The sequence below is a fragment of the Microtus oregoni genome, unplaced genomic scaffold (genome assembly GCF_018167655.1).
Source record: "Microtus oregoni isolate MIOR12 unplaced genomic scaffold, Mior012 000003F_ref0000135, whole genome shotgun sequence".
Taxonomy (NCBI): Eukaryota; Metazoa; Chordata; class Mammalia; order Rodentia; family Cricetidae; genus Microtus; species Microtus oregoni.
In genome coordinates, this window is record NW_024543062.1 from 7,839,542 (window position 1) to 7,866,027 (window position 26,486).

Consider the following 26,486-nt stretch of genomic DNA (forward strand, 5'->3'; position numbering starts at 1 on the left):
AGCAGGTTTATTAAGGACGGTAGAGAACCGTGACACCCGACCTAGAGGGTCACACGGGGGGGGGGGCAATGGTGATGTGATGGCTGGGAGTGAGGCAGGGCAAGGTGGGCAACCTGGTCTCCTGGGTGCAGAAGCCGGGCCACAGGGACCACAGGAGCAGTCGGGACGCAGGTGCCACCACTGTCCCCCACAGACATGGAGAAGACTGGGCTACGGTCTCCCCAGAAGAGATGGCTGTGACAAGGGTCCTGAGCATGTCAGGGTTCTCCAAACGCCTCCCAGGCTCGGCATACGCCTCACGTCTGTAGCTCTAGAAGGTGATGGGGCTCTCTGGGTGGTGCGCCAGCCAGGCTGGAGCTGTGGGCTTCCCGGAGGTCTTGCAGCACACAAAGCAACTGGGCCAGCGGGTCCTTGGGAGCTAGGTAGAGAAGCATCATGGGAAGGGCACATATGGCTTCAAAGGTCTGCCAGCCCTCACCCATGTGCCGCCGGAGGCAGCTGAGGCCACCAAACCTGAGTCCCAGGTGGGAGGGACCTACCTCCACCACGGTCTGTGGGTGAGCTTGTTCCTGTTTCCCCACTCAGGAGCCGCTGCTTCTCCCTGCAGAGGAAGGCAGAGTGAGGGCCAGCAGCCACACCTACCTGTGGGCTCCCTGACCTGCAGGTGGCGCTCAGGGGACGGGCGGATGCTTTCAGTCCACAGGGAATAAACACGGGTCTGGCTTCCACTTTCCCCTTCTGGTCACCTTCCTCTGCAGCCCACCGTTCAAATACCGAGAGGCCAGAACCCCCCTCCCACTTTCAAAACTGTTCTCACCGCGTCACCAAGCCTGTCCTTGAAATTCCATCCTCCTGCCTCAGCCTCCCTAGTGCTAGGGGTACAGGCGTGAGAACCATGCCCGGCCAGAAGGCCAACGGCAAATCAAGCCAAACTGTGTCCTGGTTTTGCAGGGCGTATGGGAAATCAGCCAGCTGGGTCCTGAAGTTCCTACCTGCCAGTAGGTTATGGGAGGAATTCAGGGATGGGGCCGCAAAGACGGAACCCAGTCTTATCTGAGCTAGACACTCATTCTTCTGCTGTTTCTTTATTGTATTGTCTGTTTTTTTGGGGGGGGGGGTTGCTTGTTTTTCATACAGGGTCTCACGATATAGATCATGCTTGAACGCTCTACCTTTCAGGTGCTGGGATTAAAGGCAGGTGCCACCACACTTAGCTGTTTTGGTTTCTGGGACAGGGGTCTTATGTGGCCCCAGCTGGTCTTAAACTCACTATATCACAGAGAAAAACCTTGAACTTCTCATTGTCTTGCTTCCACCTCCAGAAGGCTGGGATTATAGGCATGAGCACTGTGTCCAGCTCAGGGATTTTTATTTGTTTTGGGTTTTTTTTGTTTGTTTTTGAGACAGGGTTTCTCTGTGTAGCCCTAGTTGTCCTGAAACTGGCTCTGTAGACCAGTCTGGCCTAAACTCAAAGATCCACCTGTCTCTGCCTCCCAAGTTCTGCGATTAAAGGCACGCACCATTATGCCCAGCTTTTTTTTTTTTTATCTCAAAAAACTATTATTTTAAGTGTGTAAGTGTTTGTATGCATGTGTATGTCTGTGCACCATATGCATGCCAGGTACCCACAGAGGCCAGAAGAGGGTATCATATCCTTCTGGAACTAGAGTCACAGACGGTTGTGAGCTATCGGGTCAATGCTCTTAACTACTGAGTCCTCTCCTGCCCAGGTATTTGAGGGAAGGACAAAATCCCAGGAGATCGCTGAGTGCCAAGAAGGACCTTTGCTCCCCTGCTGGGATCTAGAGCACTGTGCACAGACAAGCAGCCCCTATTGTGTAGCCCAGGAGCTGAGAGGGCCTTAGAGCATCCTCCAGCCTGCCCTGCCCAGTGGTTCAAAGCTGATAGGCCCAGACTTGCTGTTTCACAAAGTCATTTTAGAAAGAAGCATGGAGCCTGGCAGTGGTGGCACATGCCCAGAGGCAGGCAGATCTCTGAGTTCGAGGCCAGCCTGGTCTGGTCTACAGAGCTAGTTCCAGGACAGCCAGGACTACACAGAGAAACCTTGTCTTGAAAAACAAAACAAAACAACAACAAAACAGCACCCTGCTGTTTTCCAGGGTTCATAGTCAAATCTAAAAACCTTAACTGGCAAGCTAGCCAAGGAACTCAGATTAGCTGGAGGCAAAGCCAGTGTTCTGATGCCATCTCTAGAAGGCTGGGCAGATGGGGTCAAATTAGCACAGAAAGCAGTTGTGGCCATGACCTCTAGCACCCCAATAGGAGATGACCTCGTTGTGCAGAAAGGCAGTTGGGGGGCAGGTGCTTGGCCTCATCAAGAGATGAGGGCCAGCAAGATGGCTCAGCAAGAAAAGGAGCTTGCTACACAAGCCCAAGGACACGAGTTCAATCCCTGAGACCCACATGGAAGTGGAAGGAGAGAACTGACTCCACAAGGCTGTCCCAGCTCCATGGGAATGATGTAGAAGCACACGTCCCATGTATCCATTACGTACACACAAAACAACAACACATAGAGAGATGAGCACGCTGGGTGGGTCATGCACTGAGACTTCAACTACTTGAGAGACTGACACAGGAGGATCACAAGTTCAAATCAATCCTGGGATACTTTGCAAGACCCCGAGGACCAGGGAGATTGCTCTGTGGGCAAATGCTTGCGCTGTAAGCATGAGGACCTGAGTTTGATCTACATGAAAGAGCCAGACATGGTAGTATATGCTTGTAATCCCAGAACTGGGGAGGCGAAGATAGGTGGGAATTTGGGCTAGCCAATCTTGTCTAAGCAGTGAGATCAAGACTAATCACAGGTCTTGTCAAAAAAAAATATAAACACATCAGGAGGCTGGAGAGATGTCTCAGTGGTTAAAAGCATGTATTTCTCGCTGGAGGGACAGTGGTGGCACAGATCTTTAATCCCAGCACTCGGGAGGCAGAGGCAGGTGGATCTCTGTGAGTCTGAGGCCAGCCTTGTCTACGGGGTGTGTTCCAGGACAGGCTCCAAAGCTACAGAAAAACCCTGTCTTGAAAAACAAAACAAAACAAATGAGAGAAAGGAAGGAAGGAAGGAAGGAAGGAAGGAAGGAAGAGCAAGCATGTACTTCTCTTACAGAGGCCTGAGCTGTATTCCCAGTACCCATAGCAGGTGGCTCACAAACACCTAAGACTCCAGCTCTAGGGGATCTAGTGCCCTCTTCTGGCTTCCATAGGTACCTGCACTCATGTGGCATACAGAGACATACACACATGAAAATAAAAATCTTTTTTTGTTTGTTTGTTTGAGACAAGGTCTCACTGTGCAGACTTGGCTGGCCTAGAATTTGCTATGTATACCAGGTTAACCTCCAAATGACTGAAATCCTCCTGCCTCCCAAGTGCTGGGATTAAAGACATGTACACCATACTTGGCTAAAAGTAAATCTTTAAAAAGGTTAAAATTAAAAAAAAAAAAAGCACAACGTAAGAAAATGGACAGCACTTGAGGAGTGACACGCAAGGTTGTCGCGTGGCCTCTACACACACATGTATACACCCACCCTGCAGAAAAATGGACACGAGTCAAAGGCAAACAAAGAAAAACAGAAACAAAAGACGGGGCAGCCGTTACTTAGCAACCCTCAGGTCCAGTTCAGGCTGCAGCCCTCCAGCTGCCACATTCCCCGACCATGCAGCTGCCCCTCCTGAGCCTCCTCACCGAAGTGCGGCCTCCACGCCTAGCAGGTGCTTATAGAGTAACTGAGCCTCAAGGTCATGGTCCAGGGGGTCATTCCATTCCTGCAGGGTCACCCGAGAGTGGGTCCTGTCACAGCCCTGGTCTGGAGGCGGAGACAGGGCAGAGTTACAATGGAGATACCATGTCCACCTTCCCGGTGGTACAGAAAGGGGAAACTGAGGCTGGGGGTGACGGAAGGGTTGATGAAGGGGCCCCAGGGGTGGTAAGGTGGCCCTGGCTCTGTCTGTCACTATCTACACTTTGGCTGACGCAGATCATCTTGGCTTCAGCTGCTGGACCACACAGTCTATACTGAGGACTGTGGGTGTCCTGTGACAGTCAGATAAGGGGAGCTGGTAGTTTTCTGGAGGGTTTGTCTGGAGGTTTCCCTGAACTACATGAACATGGTCAGGTGGGCCTGAGCTTCTTGTATTGGAATGGACTGGTCCTGTTACTCACCAGCTCTGCCACGTTTGCCCACTCTCCTGCCCACTGTAAGCTTCAGTTGTAGACTGTGGACATGACCTAGCAGTAGAGCTGTTGCCTAGACCCCCTGAGTGAGGGGCTGGGGGGTGGCTGTGTGGTGGCAGAGTTGGTTACCTAACACATCTGTGGGCCTGAGTTCTATACGTAGCTACGTAGCAACACACACACACACACACACACACACACACACACACCACACACACACACACACACACACACACACATACACACAAAGTCTCAGGTTCTTCCCAGTAAAATGAAATCTCTGGTTGTGTCCTGGGCCACAGTGAGGCCCACAACAGCTTTAATGAGGGAACTGCTCTGAGGGCCACAAGGAGCCATCAATTCAAAGCCAGGGCAGAGAGGGTGCAGTCAGTGCATTGGGGTGCAGGGCTTTTGCTATGCCCAGGCTCTGGGGGCTGAGGCTCAGAGGGCAGCGGGTCCAAGTCTTCAACTCTGAGTGGGGAAGGTCGTGAAATTTCCAGAATTGATGGACACTGTGTCACATGACTGTATGCCAGAACTCAGGAGGGCTGGAGAGATAACGGCTCTACAGTTAAGAGCACTGGCTACCGATCCAGAGAATCAGGGTTTGATCCCCAAAACTCAAGTGGCCACCCAGGCATCTATAACTCCAGTACTAGGGGACCCAACAAACCCTTCCGACCTCTAAAGGTACCTCCTCACACACACGTGACGCTCAAACCGATGCACATGTATATACATAAATAAAACAAATGTTTATTAAAAATAAACATAAGAGCCGGGCGGTGGTGGCGCACGCCTTTAATCCCAGCACTCGGGAGGCAGAGGCAGGCGGATCTCTGTGAGTTCATAGGCCAGCCTGGTCTACAAAGGGAGTTCCAGGACAGGCTCCAAAGCTACAGAGAAACCCTGTCTTGAAAACCCAAAATAAATAAATAAATAAAAATAAACATAAATCTTTAAAAAGAGAGAGATACTAATGAGTTTTCAGGCTTTGTCAGAATATCCAGAACCACTTACACGTACATAGCATACTCTTTGTACAGCATTTACCAGACCACCCAGTCACACAGATCTTTCTGTGCCCAGAGCACCTGCAGGGCTGGCTTTCCTTGGGCAGCTTTGCCGTAAGTAAGCATGTGGCTTTCCAGCCAGGCTGTCCCAGCATGTCTCAAGAAGCCTTCTTCCAACCTATGACCTGTGTGGGACAGACGTGGAGGGACCCAGCACTCCCACCTGTCCTGTTCTTCTGGTGACAGCAGCTCCACTTGTCCCCGCGGAAGATGCCAGGGTGGTACGATCCCAGGAGTCCCATGTTGTTGATGCTCACCTTCCGCAATGCGGACAGCCACTGGTTCAGCTCATTCACACACTGTGGGGACAGCGTCTCGGTGGTCAACCTTCTTCCTCCCCGAGGCAGAGGCCCTTCCCCGAGCCACCTCCCCAGCCCTCTCACGCACTCTACTTGGTACATATCAAACTAGAGCAACCTGGGAAGAGGGAAGTCAAAAGAGGAGCTGCCGCCATCAGATTAACCCGTGGAAGCCTGTGGGGCATTCGATGATTTTGATGATGTGGGAGCCCCCCCCCACTGTGGGCGGCACCAACGGTGTGCAGCTGGTCCTAGGGGGTACAAGAAGGCAGGCTGAGCAAGCCATGAGAAGCAAGCCAGGAAGCTGCATGCTCCATGGGTTCGGCTTCAGTTCCTGCCTCCAGGCTCCTGTCTGGGGATTCTGCCTGGCTTTCCCTGATGATGGGACTGTAACCTGGAAGCCAAGTAAACCGGTTCCTCTCCAAGTTGTTTTTGGTCACAGCCTTCATCACAGAAACAGAAACCTAATTAAGACACCAATCTTCAGCCCCTCAATGGAGATTCTAGGCAGGGGCTCTACCTCTGAGCCACACCCCAGCCCCTCACTGGGGGATTCTAGGCAGGGCTCTACCTCTGAGCCACACCCCAGCCTCTCACTGGGGGATTCTAGGCAGGGGCTCTACCACTGAGCCACACCCTAGCCCCTCACTGGGGGATTCTAGGCAGGGGCTCTACCACTGAGCCACACCCCAGCCCCTCACTGGGGGATTCTAGGCAGGGCTCTACCTCTGAGCCACACCCCAGCCCCTCACTGGGGGATTCTAGGCAGGGGCTCTACCACTGAGCCACACCCCAGCCTCTCACTGGGGGATTCTAGGCAGGGGCTCTACCACTGAGCCACACCCTAGCCCCTCACTGGGGGATTCTAGGCAGGGGCTCTACCACTGAGCCACACCCCAGCCCCTCACTGGGGATTCTAGGCAGAGGCTCTACCACTGAGCCACACCCCAGCCCCTCACTGGGGGATTCTAGGCAGGGGCTCTACCACTGAGCCACACCCCAGCCCCTCACTGGGGGATTCTAGGCAGGGGCTCTACCACTGAGCCACACCCCAGCCCCTCACTGGGGGATTCTAGGCAGGGGCTCTATAGCTTGAATCATGCCACACACCCCCTCCAGAATAGCACTTGACACTTTTAATATTTACTCTTGGGAACTAAGGCATTGAGTCCCAGGCTTGCCTGACCTACAGTGAGTGTTAAAAAAAAAAAAAAATCCAGAACAGAAAAGAAAAAGGCAAGCAAGCTTTGAGTCACAGGAATTTTAGATATCTATCTAGCCATACACATACTACATATGGAGGCCCATAGCATGCATGGACCACGCATCTGGGCATGAGACCCACAGCTTGAAGTACCTAACGTGGCCGACAGGGGACGAGGGGGACTCCTGAATCCCCTCCCCACAGCGCCCTCCACAGGTCGCACCTTGCACTGCAGGTAGACAGTCTGGGACCGTCCAACATCGTCTGCATAGATGACCTGCATGACGTGGGAGCTGCCAAAGCTCTTTTCCTCCACCTTCTCCGCAGCTCGGATGCTGGCGAGCTCGATGAAGGCGCTTTTCTGGGGCAGCCAGAAAAAGGAGGCTGAGGGGGCCGGGCAAAGAAGGGCTGTTCTACTTTCTTCTCTGGCCTCTATATCCCCTTCAGCAGGAGGAATTAGGGCTTACTCATGGCTCTTGTTCCCAGGGGCCTGCTCTGGGAAGGGATCTCAGCTACAATCAAGCACAGGTTTGATTGTGACCAAACCCCAAGACCCTGCAAATGATACCCGGGAATGGTAGGGGCGCTAAGCATAGGCTTATATCCAGATACCCCTTCTCTGGGTGACAAAGGCCCAGGTATTGAGGCTAAACCTGCTTTTAGGGTTTGCGTCATGAAGGTCTGCGTGCAGAGTATGTGTAAGCTAAAATACCATACCCATAAGCACTCTGCCCACTAGGCTATATCCTATTTGTTGTTTTGTTTTTAGACAGGATCAGTCTCACGTAGCCCAGACTAGCTTTGACCTGTCTATACAGTTGAGGCTGATCTTGAACTCCTGATCCCCCTGCTTCCACCTCCCAGTTGCTGGGAGTATAAGCATCACCATCCTAGACAGCTTCCCTTCTGACTCACCTTGGAGTTGGATGTCTTGGCGAAGCTGAGGGCTTCGGTGGTGAGAGAGAAGTACAGTTTCTTGAACGAGGAGGACGCAAGAGGGCCTTTGCCTTTGGTCCTGTGGATGAACAGCGGACCCTCCTTCACTGGTGGTGCCTGCGAGTTCAATGCCCGCTGCAGGTCCAGCTCTGGAAAGCAGGCAAGAAAACGATGGAGGAAGATCCTCTCGAGGAAACTGATGGGGAAGATTAGGGGAGGAGCTAAGAACGACAAGAGTTGAGTCAAGCTGGGGGCGGAGCAAAGGCAAATCGAATTGTGTGATTAGTGGTGGACGGGGCTGTGGGTAAAAAGGGCTAGGGATGACGGTCTGTCCAGGAAGTGTTGGCATATCCCCAGCACCACATAAAACCGGGCTTGGTGGCACATGCCTGTAATCACAGCCCTTTGGAGGCAGAGGCAAGAGAATCATAAGGTTTAAGGTTCTTGGCAGTGAGTTTGCGGCCAGCCTTGGGTTACATGGGACCTGGTCTAAAACAAACTAACAAAAGTTGGACCGGGCAGAGAGAACTGGCTTTGTTTCGGTGGGCAGTGCGTAGGTGGGGTCAAGTAATAGACTTGCATGAACGCCTTGGGGCGCAGTACTGTGGGGAAGTCCTTGCCTTCCTTTTCCTCTATGTCCACGAGCTTGGTGATGAAGTCCTTCAGCTGCGCCACGCCCTGGCGCACAGTGGGCTGTAGCGGTTCCATCCACTCCTCCTTGGCCCTGGAGACCGGTGTGTCCAGATTGCCTACATTCTGCACAACCTAGGGGTGACAGCAAAAATGACAGAGCTTTGGGGGAGACAACAGTTCTTCCATGGCTACCTACCTCAGCTTAGCAACAGAGACGGAGGCCGAGGAGGCAGGGGCCTGACCGTGGTCCTAGGTAGGACTGGGGGATTCATGGATCACGGCACTTTGAAACTTTGGACACCTGGTAACTTGGAACCAAGCTTTCTGCTTTCGTCTGCAAGTCTGCCTAATCTTATCATCGTGGGCACGCGTGAAGTTCGCTGATGACTGTGGGAGTTGGTTCTCCCCTTCCACCATGCGGGCTCCAAGGATGGAACTCGGGTCATCAGACTTGGCAGCAAACATCCTACCTACTGAGCCGTCTTGCTGGCCCCGCAAGTTTCATCCTAATATCAGACTGCAGATACATGCAGACCTGGGGATAAAACCTGCGTTCGAAGATCCCAGTTTACTCTACGGGCTCTGGGATTTGTCTGCTTATGTATGTATGGGGGCTCTCAAGAGGTGGTCACAGGAATGCTTTGTAAACTGTGAGGTGCAATGCCATAGAGTATCGTGGCCTGGATGCAAGGCCTTCCTAGTGCCAATTGGTGCAACACTACGGATCAGGCCAGGCTCCCTTTGCAACCTAACTGGCCTTCCCATCCCAGTCTGCAAGTCCACACCTTGGCCAGCAGGAGTAGCGTGCGGCTGGTCCGAGCATCTGCATGCCGCTCCCGCAGATGGAAGAGCTTGGGCGACATGATGGCAGGAGAGAAGAAGCGCAGGCACAGGAAGCTAGTGACAGCGATGAATGGTACATTCTGGAAGGGTGCAGAGAGTAGAGACTGGTCTAGAAGCCGGTCTGTCTTCCAGGGCCTACACGCCGCCGGATTCCCTTTCCTCTCTCTGCCTTCGACTCTGCCGACAGGGGTCGCACCTGGTGCTGGGCGCTAGGGAAGCGCTCCCGCACGCGCCGGAACAATTGCCGGAAAGTGGCGCGGACCACAGCTGGGCATGCGCGAACAGAGCAGCATAGTGCGCTCAGCAGCGCCACCAGGTGGGTACGCAGCGTCTGTGCGCTTTGCTCCAACACCTCGGCCTCCGTCTGTGGGCGGTGCAGCCCAGAGCACCTGTACCGGCAGGAATTAACCAACAGAGGGTGAGAACATGGTGGCAGGGGCTCCCCTTGGACATCGGACACAGAGAGAAAGGACAAGTGAACCCAGGCAGAAGGAACCATAAACACTTGGATACGGGGCCTGATTCCGCACAGTTATGCACCCAGCGATCACCCCGGCCTCACCCCACATCCTTAACTTCCACTTTGCTGGGGTCCAGCTCCACATATTTCTTCTCCTCGAACACTCTGTCAATAATGGGGCCCAGGATGCCATGCAGATAGCGCATTCCTGCCACCTGGGGGCCACCAGAAATCACACTAGTTAACCATCCCGTGTACCATCTGACTGGAGTATTGACTCAGCTTTGGGTCAGATGCACAGTTAGACTCAGTGTACTTCAGTGAATGTGTCTATATGCATGCATGCATGAATAAATGCATGTATAGATGAATTAATAAATGGATGATGGAAATGTTGGCCTTCAAGGGCCGCAGACAGACAGAACTACCTTCTGCGGATCTGAGGGTCTTTATTCTCTAAGATGACCATGCAACCTCACCTTCAGAAAACACTCCATGGATTTCGAGGCCAGAGAATTGCTCCGGAAGAGGGTGTTGGCCTCACCTGCAAGCACAAATTCTAGTGGGCAGGGAGCTGGGACAAGGCCTCGGAGGCCGGAGGACAAAGGGATGGAGTCTCTGGGATGGAGTCTCTCAGTGGCCCCTCAGTAAATGCCCTTCTGAACATTTCCCACCTGCCCCACCTGGACTATTTGTTCTTTATTAGGGAGGGGGTGACCCTGCTTCCATATTAGAGGGGCCTATCAATGCGCTAACGAGGGCTTTCTCCACCCTGCCTGGGGCAACTCCTCTCAGGTCTCACTGGTTCGGCCCAGCTCCAGCTGAAAGAGCAGGTCCAGAAAGTCCTTGGCCAGTCCCTGCCCCAGGAAAAGCTTGAGCAGGGTGGTGGCCACTTCCTGGCGACACTCGGCACTTGTTGTCTCCTCGATGACCGGAATCAGCTGCCCTGGGCCCTGCAGAAAGCAGCAGAAACATGGGGCTCCAACCCACCAAGGAACATGACCCTCCCCGGGGTTAAGACCTCAGAGCATCAAGGGGAGGTTGTAGGGACAGGGCCGGGGGGGTCTCTGGACACTGGTGAGTGCATTCCCAGCCCCAGGAGTCAGCTGGACAAACGAACTGCTCAACTAAGCATGGAAGCTGCTTGGTTTCCCTCAGGGCCTCCTCACCTGGGTGCCCAGCTTCACCTCCTGGCACAGGAGCTGCACGAGAGGCTGGTAGCAGGTGGATGGCAACACTGTCTCATCCCGCAGCCGCACCTCCAACTGTAAGGAGCCCAGGTTGCCCCTGGAACGGGCAGTCTGTGATCTCTCCACCAGGGACCTAGTTTCCCTGGGCCACACCCACTCACAAAGGCTCAGGCTCTGTTCCTTTGAGATCAGCCACGCATTCCCTTTGCTTACGTCCATCAGCTGCCTTGCAAGTCCCTCCCCCAGCTGTGCCTTTCTGTGTCCCTGTCTGGAAGACCCTTCTTGCCCAATTACCCAGAGCTTCCACCCATCTTCAAAGCCTAGTTCGTTTTTATTTTCAAGATTTATTTATTTATTTATTTATTATGTATACAACATTCTGCCTCCATGTGTGCCCACAGGCCAGAAGAGGGCATCAGACCCCATTACAGATGGCTGTGAGCCACCATGTGGTTGCTGGGAATTGAATTCATGACCTCTGGAAGAGCAGCCAGTGCTCTTAACCACTGAGCCATCTCTCCAGCCCCAAATTCTAGTTCTTTCATGCCTCCTGACTCCGGTGGACCACGGGAGTCCACCCAAGTATACCAAGGTTTCATATTCCAAATCTATCAACTCCTGAACACCACCACGTAACCTGTACGCTTTACCCAGGAAGCAAGTGGTTAACCTACCAGAGAAATTCCAACTCAGGCAAGTTAGGCAGCACACCATAGTAAATCTAACCGCCAAGATTCCATGACTCTTCTGCAGAGGGCACCGACTAAGGCTATCAATGTTCCTTATAGCTCCCACGACCCTCCCCATGCGGCACACTGAGGAAGCCACACTGCCCAGCACACACCCCGTGAGCTGACACCATCAAGGCTGTCCTAGACTGCTTCTAGGCAAATGCCTTGGGCTGGACACACCCCTGGCCATCTGCCCATGCCCTGAGAAAGGTACAGATGAGGGATGTGGGACCTCCTTCAGGGAACCAAAGCTGAATCAGTTGAGAAGTGTAACGGGGACAGAAACAAGCCAAAGACTTTTCTAGATGGGGCCGCCAGGCTGAGCAGAATAAAAACACAAGACAGGGCTGGAGAGATAGCTCAGAGGTTAAGAGCACTGATTGCTCTTCCAGAAGTCCTGAGTTCAATTCCCAGCAACCACATGGTGGCTCACAGCCATCTGTAATGAGTTCTGGTTCCCTCTTCCAGCCTGCAGACAGAACACTGAATACATAATAAATAAATAAATCTTTAAACACACACACACACACACACACACACATACACACACACACACACACACACACGACACCAAGCTAAATTAGTGAAGTTTTAATATCAGTATGGCTTGAATCTTCTTTCTTGAAACAAGGTCACACCTAGTAGATTCAGGCTAGCCTGGAACTCTAGATCCTCCTGCCTCAGTTTCCTAAGAGCTTCGATTATAGATGTGAACCACCACACCTGATTTACATTATTTTTTTCCCTTCCTTCCTTCCTTCCTTCCTTCCTTTCTTGCTTTTTATTTATTTATTTATTTTGATTTTTCGAGACAGGGTTTCTCCATAGTTTTTGGTTCCTGTCCTGGAACTAGCTCTTGTAGACCAGGCTGGCCTCGAACTCACAGAGATCCGCCTGCCTCTGCCTCCCTAGTGCTGGGATTAAACGCGTGTGTCACCACACCTGACAGTGGCTTGCATTCTTACATTAAACTGGGGTTACACAGATGTGTCGTTCTGCTTCACTCCAGGTGTCCCATCTGTGCACACTTGCACATCCACTGTGTGTGTGTGAGGTCAGAGGATCGCTTGAGAGAGTCGGGGTTGCAGCTGCTGAGCCATCCTGACAGCACAGGGTGCTCTGGTATTTATTTAATTTTTATCTTTCCGGTACTGGAAACCAGACCTATGGCGAGTACCTACAGGGCAGGCACTCTACAACGGGTATATCCCCAATTCTGCCTTGCCTTTCATATGGCAACTCTATTTCTGGAGACTCTTGGGGAATGAGGGTTTGGAGTCATGGCTCTGAGACACTCTCTCTAGGGACCAGACAGCTGCAAGAAAGCCCTTTAAAGGAAGGAGTCTGAGGACTTATTCTAGAAAGTGCCAGGACTCACAAAACAGGAGATCCATGCATAAATTTTAGCTCAGAAGACAAAAGCATATAAAAACAGCAGGAAGGTCCCACCAGTATGAGAGAGGGGCTGGCACAGCGGGCAAAGCCTGAAGAACACATGACCTCTGTACTCTTGGCCCCCGACCAATCAACCACCGGTAGGCACTCTGTCTCAGCACACACCTCAAGGCCCAGAGTGGCACTTACTCGCCTTGTCGGCTTTTGGACTGGTCAGGGTGCAGCCGGAACCAGCCCTCTTCCTGCTGGGCTGAACACAGTCTCTGGACATTGACAACCACCTGGGAAATGGGTAGATCAGGGCTGGGACACTTAGGTCACCTCCTAGCCAAGTGCTGATCTTTTATCTTTTCTTTTTCTGAAGCTGGGGATAGAACCCAGGGCCTCACAGATGTTAGGCAGGGGCTCTACCACTGAGCCACACCCCAGCCCCTCACTGGGGATTCTAGGCAGGGGCTCTACCACTGAGCCACTCCCTAACCCCTCACTGGGTGATTCTAGGCAGGGGCTCTACCACTGAGCCACACCCCAGCCCCTCACTAGGGGATTCTAGGCAGGTGCTCTACCACTGAGCCACACCCCGGCCCTCACTGGGGGATTCTAGGCAGGGGCTCTACCACTGAGCCACACCCCAGCCCCTCACTGGGGGATTCTAGGCACGGGCTCTACCACTGAGCCACACCCCAGCCCCTCACTGGGGGATTCTAGGCAGGGGCTCTACCACTGAGCCGCGCCATCAGCTAACAATAACTGTTGTGATAACTATTCTTGGTTGTCAACTTGACTATGTCTGGAATTAACAAAGACCCCAAAAGTAGAGGATATATTTGTGAAGGATTTCTGCTTCAGTTGAAGTAGGAAGATCTACTTTTATTTTTCAAGACAAAGTTTCTCAGTGTAGCCGTGGCTGTCCTAGAACTCACTCTCTAGACCAGGCTAGCCTTGAACTCAGAGATCTGCCTGCCTCTGCCTCCCCAGTGCTGGAATTGCAGATATGGGCCACCAGCCTGGCTTGTTATTTCATTTTCTGAGTTAGCATCCCACTATGTAAGCCCAGGGTGGCTTCAAATTTACAACAATCCTCCTGCCTCAGAATCCCAAGTGCTAGGAACACTACCATGCCTGGATTACTTTTTGTTTTGAGACAGGGTCTGCCTGAGTTGTCCAGGCTGGCTTTGAATTCACTCTGTAGCCCAGGTGGACCTTGAAAAGAAGATCTTGCCTCAGCTCCCCCCTCCCCCAAATATCTGGGATGGCAGGCTTGCACTACTGGGACCTGGCTTCCAGTATAGTTCTCCTAGCATGGAGGGGCACTTTGAAAGGGTCCCAGAAAACCAGAGCTGCCAGCCAGGAGGAATCCCAAGTTTACTACCTGAGAAAGCCAGTGGCAGGGCCAGAACGGACACCAGATGCTGCAGGTGGGGGGTATGACCTAGGCAGTGGGGGTGTGTGTGTGTGACCTGGGCAGGTGGGGGCTGTAGCCTGGGCAGGTGGGGGTGTGTGTGACCTGGGCAGGTGGGGGTGTGTGTGACCTGGGCAGGTGGAGGCTGTAGCCTGGGCAGGTGGAGGCTGTACCCTGGGCAGGTGGGGGCTGTACCCTGGGCAGGTGGGGGCGGGGCTGGTGCTTACTTTGCCTAGAAAGTCATTCCGGCTAACAAGGTCCCAGTCCCAGGCCTCCACGGACAGTGCTTCTGTGGCTCCCTCTTCCAGCTCAAATTCAAATGTCTCGTTCCAGCGTGGGTAGCAGGATTTCTTCACCACCTGCTCCGAAAGGAATAGTATAGTGGCTCAGTTCGCAGGGCTACCCAAGGCCAGAGCATGGTAGCCCTACCCCACACAGCTCCCCTGGCTCTGTACCGTTAGCGCTTCCAGACCCAACCGGGAAGGGTGAAGAAGCCCACCCCTCAGCTACTTAGGCAAGAAGACTGAAAGGTCAAGGCCAGCCTGGGCTACAAAGGGAGTTCAAGGCCAGCCAGAGCAACTCAGTGAGACTCTTGCTTCAAAAATAAAAACAAATGCCTTAAACTATGAGTAAAGAAAACAGCAATTCTAGGTGCTCTCTAGTCCTCACTGCTAATGTGAGATGAACTGTTGAGCGGGTAAAGTCTGCCGCTAAGGCAATCCACCTACAAATCACTAAATATAAGAAAAAGGGCTGGGGTGTGGCTCAGTGGTAGAGCACCTGCCTAGAATCCCCCAGTGAGGGGCTGAGGTGTGGCTCAGTGGCAAAGCCCTTGCTTAGCATGTGAGTCTAGGATTCAATCCCCTATACTGAAGAACTACTTCATAAGACATCACACACTCCACCATGGGGGAAACTGAGGTCCAGAGTGGACATGGGACTTGTCCAAGGCCACACAATAAAGCAGACTGCACGGAGCCCAGCTCTGGATAGGCTCCCCCGGGTTGCCACCTTCATGATGATGTTCACAGAGCTAAGAAAATCTAGACTGGGAAACTGTTTCAGGGTTTCCATGTCCCCCACTCCACCCCAGTCAGTCCCCCAGCTTCCTCACCGAGGTCTCCTGGGTTCGGCCATTGTAATGCACGCGAACGAAAGGGTCAGACGCGCCATTCCTGTCTTTCGGGGCTAGATCCCTGGGGGTGAGATAGGACGGGGATTACTGCTCCTGTGGTTTGTCTCCAGGTGAGCACAGCAGGCTGGGAAGGTTTGGCTCATCCAGGCCTTCCTGCTGACTGGATGGCAACTCGCCCCTCCCCCACCACGGTCACGCATCGCCCCCCTTTGCCCTCCTGACTGAACAACTGCAGAGATGCCACTGTGCCTGACTGTGGGCAGCAGAAGAGAGGGCAAGAACACCTGGGAACTGTCAGCCATAACGCTTCTGTCTCAGCACGCAGGAAGCTGAGGCAGAGGATCTCGAGTTTGAGGCTAGCCTGAACGACACACTCAGTCTGAGATACATAGGAAGACACTCTCTAAAAAAGTGTGTGTGGTGTGTGTGGGGGGGGGCAATAGTGTCCTCCCTACCTGACTCTGAGAGGAGGCTAATGTGGCTGCAGTCCCTGGAGCAGAGGACAGAGAGGTGACTCACGGAGGGAGGAACACATTTCTGTGTTAACCATCCTTTTGGGGGGGCGGTTCTTTTTGAGACAGGGTTTCTCTGTGTAGCCCTGGCTGTCCTCCATCCAGCTCTGTAGACCAGGCTGGTCTCGAACTCACAGAGATCCACCTGCCTCTGCCTCCCAGGTGTTGGGATTAAAGGCGTGCGCCACCACCGCCTGGCTTGCGTTACCCATCCTGACGAGTAGAGATGCATGCTTAAGTGATGGTCCCAAGGTCCTGAGGTTGGATGCTCTACGCAACCATGTGCACATGTTTAGAACACATTGCCCTAGGCAGCTTGGTGCGACAAGGGCTGAGGATGGAGGCAGGTGGGAGCGGAGCTGGGATGGAGTGGGTTGGAGAGGGAAGAACATGGACCTATTCCTCATGGCTCCAGCCTCAGGGCAGAAAATAAAGCTGGGGGCAGCCACCAGATGTCCAAAGTGTCAACCATGAAATGCATGTCCCTCCAGGTACCAAGGAGACCACTTCCTCCCAGATGGGCTAACAGCCTCAGGGTAAGGGGCATATTTAGTTTTTTGTTTGTTTTGTTTTGTTTTTGTGGAACTGACCAGCCGGATGCTGCTCACTGGCCCCAGGGGTAGACTGGAGGGGATGTGCTGTCCACCCACACACAAGACCTGGACATGTCATTCCCCTTTGCTCCTGTAAGAGACCGTGCACGCACATGCATGCGCAGACACACACACACACACACACACTCACACACTCATACACGGGGGGGGGGGGGAGGAGGGGGGGAAGGGACGACTGGACAGGGAGGAGGAAACTGGAGCCAGAAGGGAAGGTGCCTCTCCTGGAGTGTCTGTGAGTCACAGCCAGGCCCAGACAGGAGTGGGGACAGAGGTTAAAAATACCCTAGGGCTGGGGGTTAAACCTGTCATAGGTGACTCAGGCCCACAGAGCCATTCAAGCCATTGTCCCACCCCCACCCCCTGTCTGGACATATCAACAATTTTTTCCTTCCACCCACGTGAGAGATCATAAACACACACACACACTCACACGCACATATGTGAACACACACACAAGGTAAGTATATAATGGCGCTGGATAAGGAAGCTCAGACCTAACACTGGGACACTGGTGTCTGAGCACACAAGGGTGCACACTATCCCTGCTCCCCTACTGGACAAGCAGGCCAATCCCCACATCCCCTCCCTCAGTCCATCTCACCTGGCCTCAAGCACGGAGCAGCGCAACCGGCTGGCATGGGTCCCCGGCACCACCTCCAGGCGCAGGTGGATCTCGCCCTGCACCTCCTCATTCCGGTCCACCTCCATCAGGTGGGTCCAGCCACTGAATCCTGCGGGGCTTCACGTTAGCCAAGGATGGGGCCCACCCCCCACTCTCTTCAGCCCACCTGCTACCCAGAGCTCCTCTATTACCTCTTGAAGTCCTCTAGATATTCCCAGTGATAGATGGGGAAACTGAGGCCCAGGCGCTGAGCAGGAGTTGGAAGTGCGGAGATATTTAGTTGCATGGATTGTGTGGGGCTGTGCTTTTCTGAGCATGCAGGGGCCAGAGCTGGATGTTGGGTATCTCCTGCTATCTTATATTGTGAGACAGAGTCAACCTTAAGCCCCCCCATTTCAGCTACGCTGGTTGGCCAGTGAACTCTTAGGGTCCACCTATCCCTGACAACACTGGAGTTACAGGCACAAGCAGCCATGCCTGGTTTTTTCTTGAGTCCTGGGACAGCAAGAGCTCTCTGTCAGGAAGTCAACTTCTCATTCCCTGCTCTTTCATTATAAAGAACAGTTTCATGTAGCCCAGGCTGGCCTCACTCCCACATGTATCTGAGGATGACCTTGCGCTCCCAATCCTCCTGCCTCCACCTCCCCAACGCCAGGATTACAGGCACATACCCTGTAATATTGAGGTTGGAATTTAAGTCAGAGGTCCGGGTTCGAGGTCCGGGTTCTAGGTCCGGGTTCTAGGCCTTCATTATCATTCTGTGCTTTGATTGCATGCGCCTGACCCTGACTGGTTATGGAACTACCGACTCTATCCTCAGCTTTCCCTCCTTAAAACATGAGAACAGTGGCTCCCTCCTGGCTATTGGAGTGATGATCCGCAGGCCAGATGTGGGAGCTAAGGGAGCCACCAGCAAGGAAATGCACCAGGAACACCTGGCCAGCTGGGGCTGCAGCAGGAGAGGCCACCGGCCTGGCCTGGCCAGGAGGCTCCGTGAGTCAGCAGAGCCTGCCACCCCCTCATCCCCACCCCCAGCCTCACAGACAGGAACAGGTGCGTACCCTGGGAAGCCATGAGACAGTCAGAGGCTTGGCTGGCAGAGCCCAAAGGACCCGAGAGCTCTTGGGCTCAACCACCTGAAAAGCCCAGAGAGGTCAAGACCTGTCTGAGGTTCCACAGTGAGACCTGGGCAGGGCTGAGACTTCAAAAAACAGTGTGTATTCTGGAAGTAACCCAAGCGGCCCTGAATCTGGACCAGCATCAGGCCAGTCCTCTTGGGTCTGGGACTCAGGTGTGGGGAATGGATGGAAAAGAGGAGCTAGGTTGAGTGGTGGGAGTCAGGTACTAAATAGACCTCTGGGGAGATGGGACATCTTACCCTTTGGATGAGAGGCTAGCATATCCCTCGTGAGGCAGACCTTCCCAATAACATCGTCCCGGCTGGGGGTGGAAAGAGAGAGTCAGAGCTGAAATATGGAACGAATTTCCCTGGAGCCCAGCAAACTCAGCCCTCCAAGCCCAGCCCCCACCCTCCAGGAAGCCATCAACTGCAGGAGAGCACAATAGGGCAGATTGCAGGACGCTTGTGCAGGCTGTGGACACTCTCATGGTGATCTAAAACACACCAAACTCATGCCCCCTGGGTACCCACTTCATAGCTCACGTCACAACGTGCATGCACACGTGTGTGCAGCTAGTTCATACGCAAGCTCAGCCCCGCCTCCTCCCAGGCCCTCTGGACACCCCCACCAGTGCAGCGCAAAATAGGATGCAAAGAGGCCAGTAGTCAGCAATGGTCACATCCTGGTCCAGCTGCAGAGCAGGGCAAACTTACCTGAGAGCATCCTCATCCATGACATAGAAGGCCACCGCGTGGAACGTGGGAGGCAAATGAACTTGATACTCCTCACCCCAGAAGGGGCACAGGGTCTTCCACACAGTGGCTGTCCTACGGGAGAACGCCCCTCAACATCTGGCCATGCCACCCCTACCTTCTTTGCATCTGGTACCCGGTAATTACATTGGTTGAGCACATGTTTCCTTCCTATCTTTCAGTCATTGCTGTTGGCTTCCTGTCCACCCTGGATAGGGGATGAGCTATTACTGTAATTTGGGGACATAGATCTCACAGTTGACGGTAGCCAGTCTCGAGTAGTAGGGCATTGGCTGAGCAGCCCTCCCCCACCAGAACAGAGCTGTCAATCAACTCATGGGATTCAACAGGACACATGGTTTCATGGGAGCTGAAGTCACCAGAGGACCAGATGGAAGCTCAGGGGGCTGCTCCGCCCCAACTACTTCTCAGGTAGGTCATGAGGACACCGGACTGTCTGCTTCTCTGTCTGTGTGGGGCAGAACCACCATAGCCCTCTCCCTGTCTGCTGCCCATGGTTTAAAGAAGGCCTGAATTTAGGCTTAGCTTGCAATTGGTACGAGGTGTCAGCAATGGCTGCACCAGTTCAGGTGTGCATGGCAACCCAGTAGCTCTGGTCATGAACTTTAGAGGATGGGGTCCGGGTGGTGGATGGGCTAGAACAGCAAACACCAGTCCATGGAGTTGGAGTTGGCGAGATAGCACATTGGGTGAAAGAGCTTGCTAACCAGCCTGAGAGCCTGGGACCCACATGGTGGAAAGAGAGAACGGAATCCTGCAAATTGCTCTCTGACCTTCACCTACAAACTGGGATGCACTTCCCCCATCCCTAAATAAAATAAATAAATAATAAATAAAATTAATGGCAATACATTTTAAAAACAAATCAGGGACTGGTGGAAATGGCACATCCAGAGGAAGCAGCCCTTCTGGGTTGAAGAACGGATTTATTGGGAATGATCTCTGTGAGAGAATCTCTCAGAAGGAGAGCGGCACCAAGACAGAGCAGAACGAAGTTCTGGGGTAAGCCAGACTTGACTTCCGGTCTGGGTTTGTCAGTTCCTTTGGTGTGAGGCCCTGGGCAAGTTACCTGGTCTGAACCTTACTTTCGCCACCTGCCATTGTAATGAATTCCAAAGGCTGATAAAGGGTTAGCTGGGAGACTGGTGGAGACAGTGTTCTAACTGCTCATCACTGTGTCTCTCTGGTGGTAAAGATGGAACCAGGCAGGTGACAATTGCTTGCCCGCAGGGCAGGAGATAAGGATAGCTTATAGCTGAGTTTGCTGTAACTCCAAAGTTACAGGTCGGGTCTTTCTCAGCTTGGAGCAGAGACAGTACCGGAACCCCAGAGAGATGAGGGACTCCTAGCCTTCATCCATGTCCTCCAGGAGGAGCAGGTGGCTGGATGAGGGTCAGTCAGCCCTGGATTCAGGAAGGGAGCAGCAGGTACCTGATGATGGGTTCATTGTCCACCTTCACGATGCAGTAGGGGTCGCTGCTACCCGTGCTGCAAGACAGAAGGGCAAGGGATGGGGTTGGCTGGCAGCCAGATGACACCAGGCTGGGTGAGGTCCGAGAGGAGGGGAGGGGGACTAGGGAGGGAACGTTGCCTGGGGGCGGGGCTAGGGACAGTGACGGGGTGGGGCCTAGGGTGGACAATTTGCTGGAGGCGGGACTTAGGAGCGGGGCTGAAACAAGTTCTAGAGGACCCCGGCGGGGGCGAAAAGGCAAGGTGCTGGGGACGGAGCACTGGGATGGATCCTTACTGGAGGGCTTGGGGGAATGGCGGCCGAGAGGTCTGGAGGAGAGGCCGAGGGGGCAAGCCTGATGAATGAGGAACTACTACGGAGGTGGGCTGTGGGCGGGGCTTTTGCGAAAATCCAGGACCTGGGCGGGGCCTGTGGGGAAGTAAGAGACTGGGCTGGGGAAACCATCTAAACCCCGGCTAAGAAGGGAAGCTTTCCGCGGGTGGGGCTGGTGGGAGGCCTGCTGGGGCGGGACTTGTAGGAAACTTTCTAGGGGCGGGGCTTAGGCAGCTTTAGCTCTGGAAGTTTCGGGGAAGGGGGACCGGAGGGGGAAGAAGAAAGGGCTTCTCCCAGGCAGTGCCTTCCATCTGCCTGAGAAGCATCCCGAGAAGACAGTGGAGACTTAGGCACCGTCTCCAGGGTGCAGCCCAAAGCCTTTCAGAACACGAGCCCCTGGGAGGGGGATGAAGAGGGACCTTCACTGTGGGCTTCTGAGTCCACGATGTGTGTGTGTGTGTGTGTGTGTGTGTGTGTGTGCGCGCCACTCACTGCTCCTTCTCCACCCCTCGGCTTGGTGCCAAAATAGTCTTAGCAACAAAGGCCAGGCATCTCCCAGCACCTCTAGCCTCCACACCAAAGGCTGTCCCTGTATGTTTCCCTTTGAGTCTTTCCCCTGTTGTCCCTCCTCCTGTAAAAACCCTCTCCTGCCTCGGAGACAGAGTAGGGGACCCTTTGGGATCCTGCAGGCTACAGCTCCTGCTATCCTTCGATTTTCCGCACCCCAGGCCAGGCAAGAGCGCACCTACCCAGTAGTACTTGCCTCCCTTGAGGGCTAGAAGCTAGTGTGGGTGAGTATCTTCTTTTGTTGCTGATCACAGGGCTTGACCCAAGACAGGGGCCAAGTGTTTGCTGAGTGAATGAATGAATGAACGATCCCGCGAAAGGAGGGCTGGAGAAGGCAAGTCCAGGATTTTCCATATATTTATACCGTGGAGCTCATGAGGTTATGAGGGTAGCAGGCAAACACAGTGCCTGTTTGTCCTTCATAAAAAGGAAGTGGATTTATATGATACAAGCTAGGGAATCCCATTTTCTACTTCCCAATTTTTTATTTTATTTTATTTATTTATTTTTAGACACTGGGGATGGACTCAGGCCCCCCTGAATGTTAGGCAAGAGTCCTAAGGCCGAGCCACATTTTCTCGACTGTCAATGAAAGAGTCTAATTAAGTACTCTTGCTGCTTAGCCATGTCCTCAGCCCCTCACTGGGGGATTCTAAGCCAACCTTCTCTCTCTAAGCTACATTCCCAGTCCCTATGTCCCAACTGTCTACAGGGGCCCTTGAGGCAGGGAATACCACTGAAGTCCAAAGCCTCCCCCCCCCCAAAAAAAAACACAACAAAACAAAACAGGAAACATCTGCCCAGGCTGTTTGGTTTCTGGAAAGCGGGAAGTGTAACATCAGCTCACGGGGTAACCGGAGTCTCTGAGACAGCAAGGCTGGTGTGTACAAGGTCACAGATGTCGTGGAACTTCAGTGGTGGTCCCTGTGACCACACAAGTTCTCTCCCCTCCAGTGAGTCCGCCCTCCAGCGTCCTAATTTGCATCGCATCGGCTCAAAGCTGTGAAATTCCAGGTCTGGCCAGGTGGTGGCCCATGCCTCTAATCCCAACAGAGGCAGGCAGATCTCTGAGTTTGAGGACAGCCTGGTCTACAAAGTGAGTTCCAGGACAGCCAAGGCTACTCAGAGAAACCCTGTCTCAAAAAAAAAAAAAAAAAAAAATCCAGGCCTCAGACAATCGGGCCCTAAGTGCACTCCAGGAACAGAGCCTCAATGATCAGTGCCCTAGCTATCCTGAAACTAGCCCTTGTAGACCAGGCTGGCCTCGAACTCACAGAGATCTGCCTGCCTCTGCCTCCCGAGTGCTGGGATTAAAGGCATGAGCCACCATTGCCCAGCTAAAAAGATTTTTTTTTTAAAGTTGTGTGTGTGCGCACACACGTGTCTGTGTTTGGGCGTGTGCACATGTGAGTACAAGTGCCAATGGAATTCAGAAGAGGATGCCAGGTCCCTGGAGCTGGAGTTACACACCCCACAAAGGTGCGGGGTACTGAACGTAGGTCCTTTGCAAAAGCAGTAAGTATTCTAAACCAAGGAGCCATTTCGAGCCTCTGGGCTGTCTTTCTGCTTTTTTGAGACTGCTTCTCACTCTGTAACCCAGCCTAATCTCAGGCTTTTGATCCTCCTGCCTCAGCCTCCGGAGCACTCGGGTAACAGGCATGTGCCACAGGACCCAGCTTCTTTCTGGGCTGTGGCCCAGCCGAGGGTCCCCTCTGCCCTGCTAGCGCTTCCTAGATCACGGGTTCCTTGGAGCAAGACCCTTCCTTAGCTTGTGCTACAGACCCAGTGCGGCCTTGCAGAATGGATGAGTGAGTCCCGGAATGAATGACGGCGTTTATAGGCGGGACCAATGGTAGGCAAAAGCGCGGAGGCAGGAGCATGACCAGGTGGGAGAATGCACCAGAGGGGTGGGAGGAGGCAGTGTCAAGAGCAGACAGATATCCACTGTAAAGAGCGGGGCCCGGAGAGCTCCTGGCACCTGTGCCCTAACAATGCTCCCCATCCTAGCGAGACCTGTGGAAGTGGGCCCTGTCTTCTTCCACTATTCCTTCCTCAAGCCAGTGGCCACTGGCCCAGTCTGGCGACTTGTGGGCCTCTATATTTAGGGCCTTGGCAGTTTCTAGACTGTGGAAGAGGAAGGAGAGGGCAAACCCCGAAATAGCCATAGGCTTGTCCCCAGGGCCACAGGGTGTAGGAGCCAGTGGGGCACAGCTTTTTGCCCAGCCTACCCAGGTACCCAGGGGTGGAAGGTAGTAGAGAGAGGATGGAGAGGCAGAATCAGAACACGTCTCACAATGGCAGCTGAAGAAGAAGAAAGGAATGGCAGGTGTGGTGACACACTCATATAATGTCATATACCCTGGGAGGCAGAGGGAGGATGGTGAGCTTGAGACAGCCGGAGACACAGGGTGAGGAATATATCCCTATGGTACAGGAGCTCAGAGACACGAGTCACGACCTCTGCCCTCACACTTGTCAGGGACTGGCAACCCCTGGAGGCTTCTACTCGGTGACCAGAATGTCTAAGAGCAACAACTGGATCCAAGAACCCTTCCCAAAGACTCTAGGGAAAGCCTGGAGAACGTTTGAGAAAGGTGTTGTAGGATGAATAGGAGTTTTCGGTGGGGGGGGGGGGGTTCTAAAACGGGATGTCAGAGGGTCTCCAATGTTTAAAAGCAGAACTGATCAAGAGAAAGGCCCAAATGTGGGGCTGGCATTTATGAGCTGGCTCAAGAGGCAGTTTTCAGGTCAGGGCTGTGCACGCAGCCAGCCACCAGGTGCAAGGAGAGGAACGGTGATCAGGGGTGTCAGGAGAAGCAGGCTGGGAAGCAGGGCCTGGAAAGAGATTCCAGACTTAGGACTCCCAGGACTGGGTGGCCCCTCTCCTGGGGGTGGAGACCTCGTTCCAGAGTCCCAGAGCTGTGGGGCCCAGGTAGGCACAGCCCAAGAGCTTCTGGAGTCAGGCAGCGGAGTAAGCAGCTGGCAGAGCCGAGAAGGGGAGGAGGTGACAGACGGAAGGGGCTGCTCCTCCCAGCCACCACCAGCCAGAGGAAGCCAAGATGACCTGGTTTACCAGTGCCCAAGGAAGGGAGGGAGTCAGGGAGTGTGTGTGTGTGTGGGGGGGGGGGGGCTGGGAGGGCCTGGGGAGCTGTGGGGGATGGAACCCTTCATCGAAGCTCATCCAGCCCCCACCCTAGAGACCTAATTCCCACTGGCGCCCCTCCTCTCTCCACGCACGGAAACCCACCTTGAGAAGGCCCACCCTCCTCCCTCCTCGTTGCCATGGCAACTGCTGAGCTGGCCCAGGGGGCCTTGAACTGGAACTGCTCCTGGCGCTGAGAGTGCCGGGAGGGCCGCCGGAGAGAGATGCCCTCCCGCCTCCGCTGCTTCTGGCTTCTCCGTTCTCTGCAGCCAGGAACCCACCGGGGACCCGGAGCGGACTTTGAACCCTAGGTCTCTGCCCCACCTCTTTCTTTAGTTTTATGATTTCCACTTCTCCCCGATACTAGGATTTCAGATACTCGGCTAACAGAAAAGGAAACCAAGGCTTTGCAAAAAAATGAATGGTCTAAGGCTGCACATAAAAAAGCTACGAAGCACATTCGAGGAGTCCCGCGGTTGATCTCGGGAACCTACGGGGAAACAGTGTGATAAAGGGGTGCCTGCAAGCTTCCCAAATCTGGCCAGGGATTAGAAGAAGCTTTATGAAATATAGCAATGCAGGTTAGGAGCCCTAGATTCAAGACTTTGTTTTGACACCTTCAGCTAGCATTGCATGTCTGTGGGCCTCGCTTTTCTATTCTGTAAAATGGGCCGAAGAGGAATGCCTTGCAGGGAGCGATTAAAGGGCGGGCTCTCGCAAAGTCCAGGGAGACTAAATCCTCCCTCTTTGCATCACTCCTGGCCCCCTGACTGACTCCCCACTTTTCCCCTGTCCAAATGAACAGCAAGCAAGTCTGGCGGACAACTCGAGGTTATTATGGGCTCTGGAAGTACCGGGAAAGAACGCTGATTGTTAAGGGGCATTCCGCTCCTTCCAGCCACACCCTGGGCAGTTCTCACTACGAGGCCACCTCAGCGCCAGCCTCAGTCCTTTAAAACCCCTGCCCCTTTGAACCCCGATTTACTGCCTCTCCCAGATCGAGAAACTCCCTCCCCTACCTCCTGCCTTCCAGCTATTGCCTCCCCCTCCATCCCAGTCAAGGTACCCACAGTTAATCTCACTGCCCCCATTTTCCTAGCCAATCCCCCTTCGTGGCTGCACATGTCACACCTTCTCCGCTGCTCTCTTTGTGGGGAGGCCCTAAGGACCCCCGCAAAGGTCAAGTGTATAAAAGGGGATTCCAGCAAAGTTGGGGTAGCCACCCCTATCCGCTACTCACATGTCCTTAGCAGGCAGATTTTTCCCTTCTACGATTCGGATGGACAACGAGCTGCGCCTGGCCATCGCGGGTCGGCGACGTGGAGGCCTGGCGGGGAGGGATCCGGACGCCTGGGTCCCCTCCCGGGGGCAGCGCGAGTGGCGCGGCTGGCAGGCTGGTGCCAGGACAGGGAGGGGAGCCCTGGGGCGGAGGGATCGCCTCCACTCCATTCACCCCTCCCCGTCCCTCGTGCGAGGGCGGGAAGATACTGCATGGAAGGACCAATCAGAGGGCTGGCTCCACATAATGGGCGTGGCCTCTGAGGCCCGCATCCCTCGTTGGTCGTCTGGAGCGAGGAAGGGTGGGGTCTGAGAGGAGCGCCTCCTCCTCCACCACCTGAATCTCTGGTGGGGCGCGATCCCCGAGCAAGGGCTGACGCTAGCGGAGAGACCTGAGCGTGTGTTCCGGAAAATGCTATTTGTGGGAACGTGCCAAAGGGAGGCAGGCGTATGCCCACCAGATCGGGATCGCCCCGGCCACCCGAGTCTGCGCGGGATGCACAGTGCAGTTGCAAATCCATGAATGAATTCGCGCTGGGAGAAACTTCGTTGGCAAGGCAGAGTTTTTA

General features: G+C 53.9%; 1 protein-coding gene across 5 annotated transcripts; it reads right to left on the reverse strand.

The window, feature by feature from the left end:
* Rasa4b (RAS p21 protein activator 4B) lies at window positions 1–26,071 on the reverse strand. 5 transcript variants are annotated; one of them, XM_041648472.1, is made up of 21 exons: window positions 25,880–26,071; window positions 20,579–20,635; window positions 19,088–19,201; window positions 18,632–18,693; window positions 17,233–17,362; window positions 15,485–15,566; window positions 14,598–14,729; window positions 13,158–13,249; window positions 10,822–10,939; window positions 10,455–10,605; window positions 10,132–10,196; window positions 9,755–9,867; window positions 9,389–9,581; window positions 9,135–9,272; window positions 8,337–8,481; window positions 7,696–7,865; window positions 7,004–7,141; window positions 5,441–5,576; window positions 3,716–3,836; window positions 540–601; window positions 1–418 (listed from the first exon to the last, which is right to left on the reverse strand). In XM_041648472.1, exons 1-21 carry the CDS (start codon window positions 25,942–25,944, stop codon window positions 297–299), a joined length of 2,406 nt encoding a protein of 801 aa, XP_041504406.1. In that variant the 5' UTR covers window positions 25,945–26,071; the 3' UTR covers window positions 1–296. The 5 variants fall into 5 exon arrangements, with proteins under 5 accessions (XP_041504406.1, XP_041504407.1, XP_041504408.1 ...); XM_041648473.1 differs by lacking the exon at window positions 7,004–7,141; XM_041648474.1 differs by lacking the exon at window positions 3,716–3,836.
* Window positions 26,072–26,486: the final 415 nt, after the last annotated feature.

What these genes read in the sequence shown, in the direction of transcription:
- Rasa4b (XM_041648472.1), bottom strand. Translation starts at nt 25,944, where the DNA reads ATGGCCAGGCGCAGCTCGTTGTCCATCCGAATCGTAGAAGGGAAAAAT. An exon ending in GTGGAAGTTAAGGATGTGGG is followed by an intron (nt 9,582 to 9,754) that starts GTGAGGCCGGGG and finishes CTGCCGGTACAG; the next exon opens with GTGCTCTGGGCTGCACCGCC. An exon ending in TCACCAGAAGAACAGGACAG is followed by an intron (nt 3,837 to 5,440) that starts GTGGGAGTGCTG and finishes CTCCGCCTCCAG; the next exon opens with ACCAGGGCTGTGACAGGACC.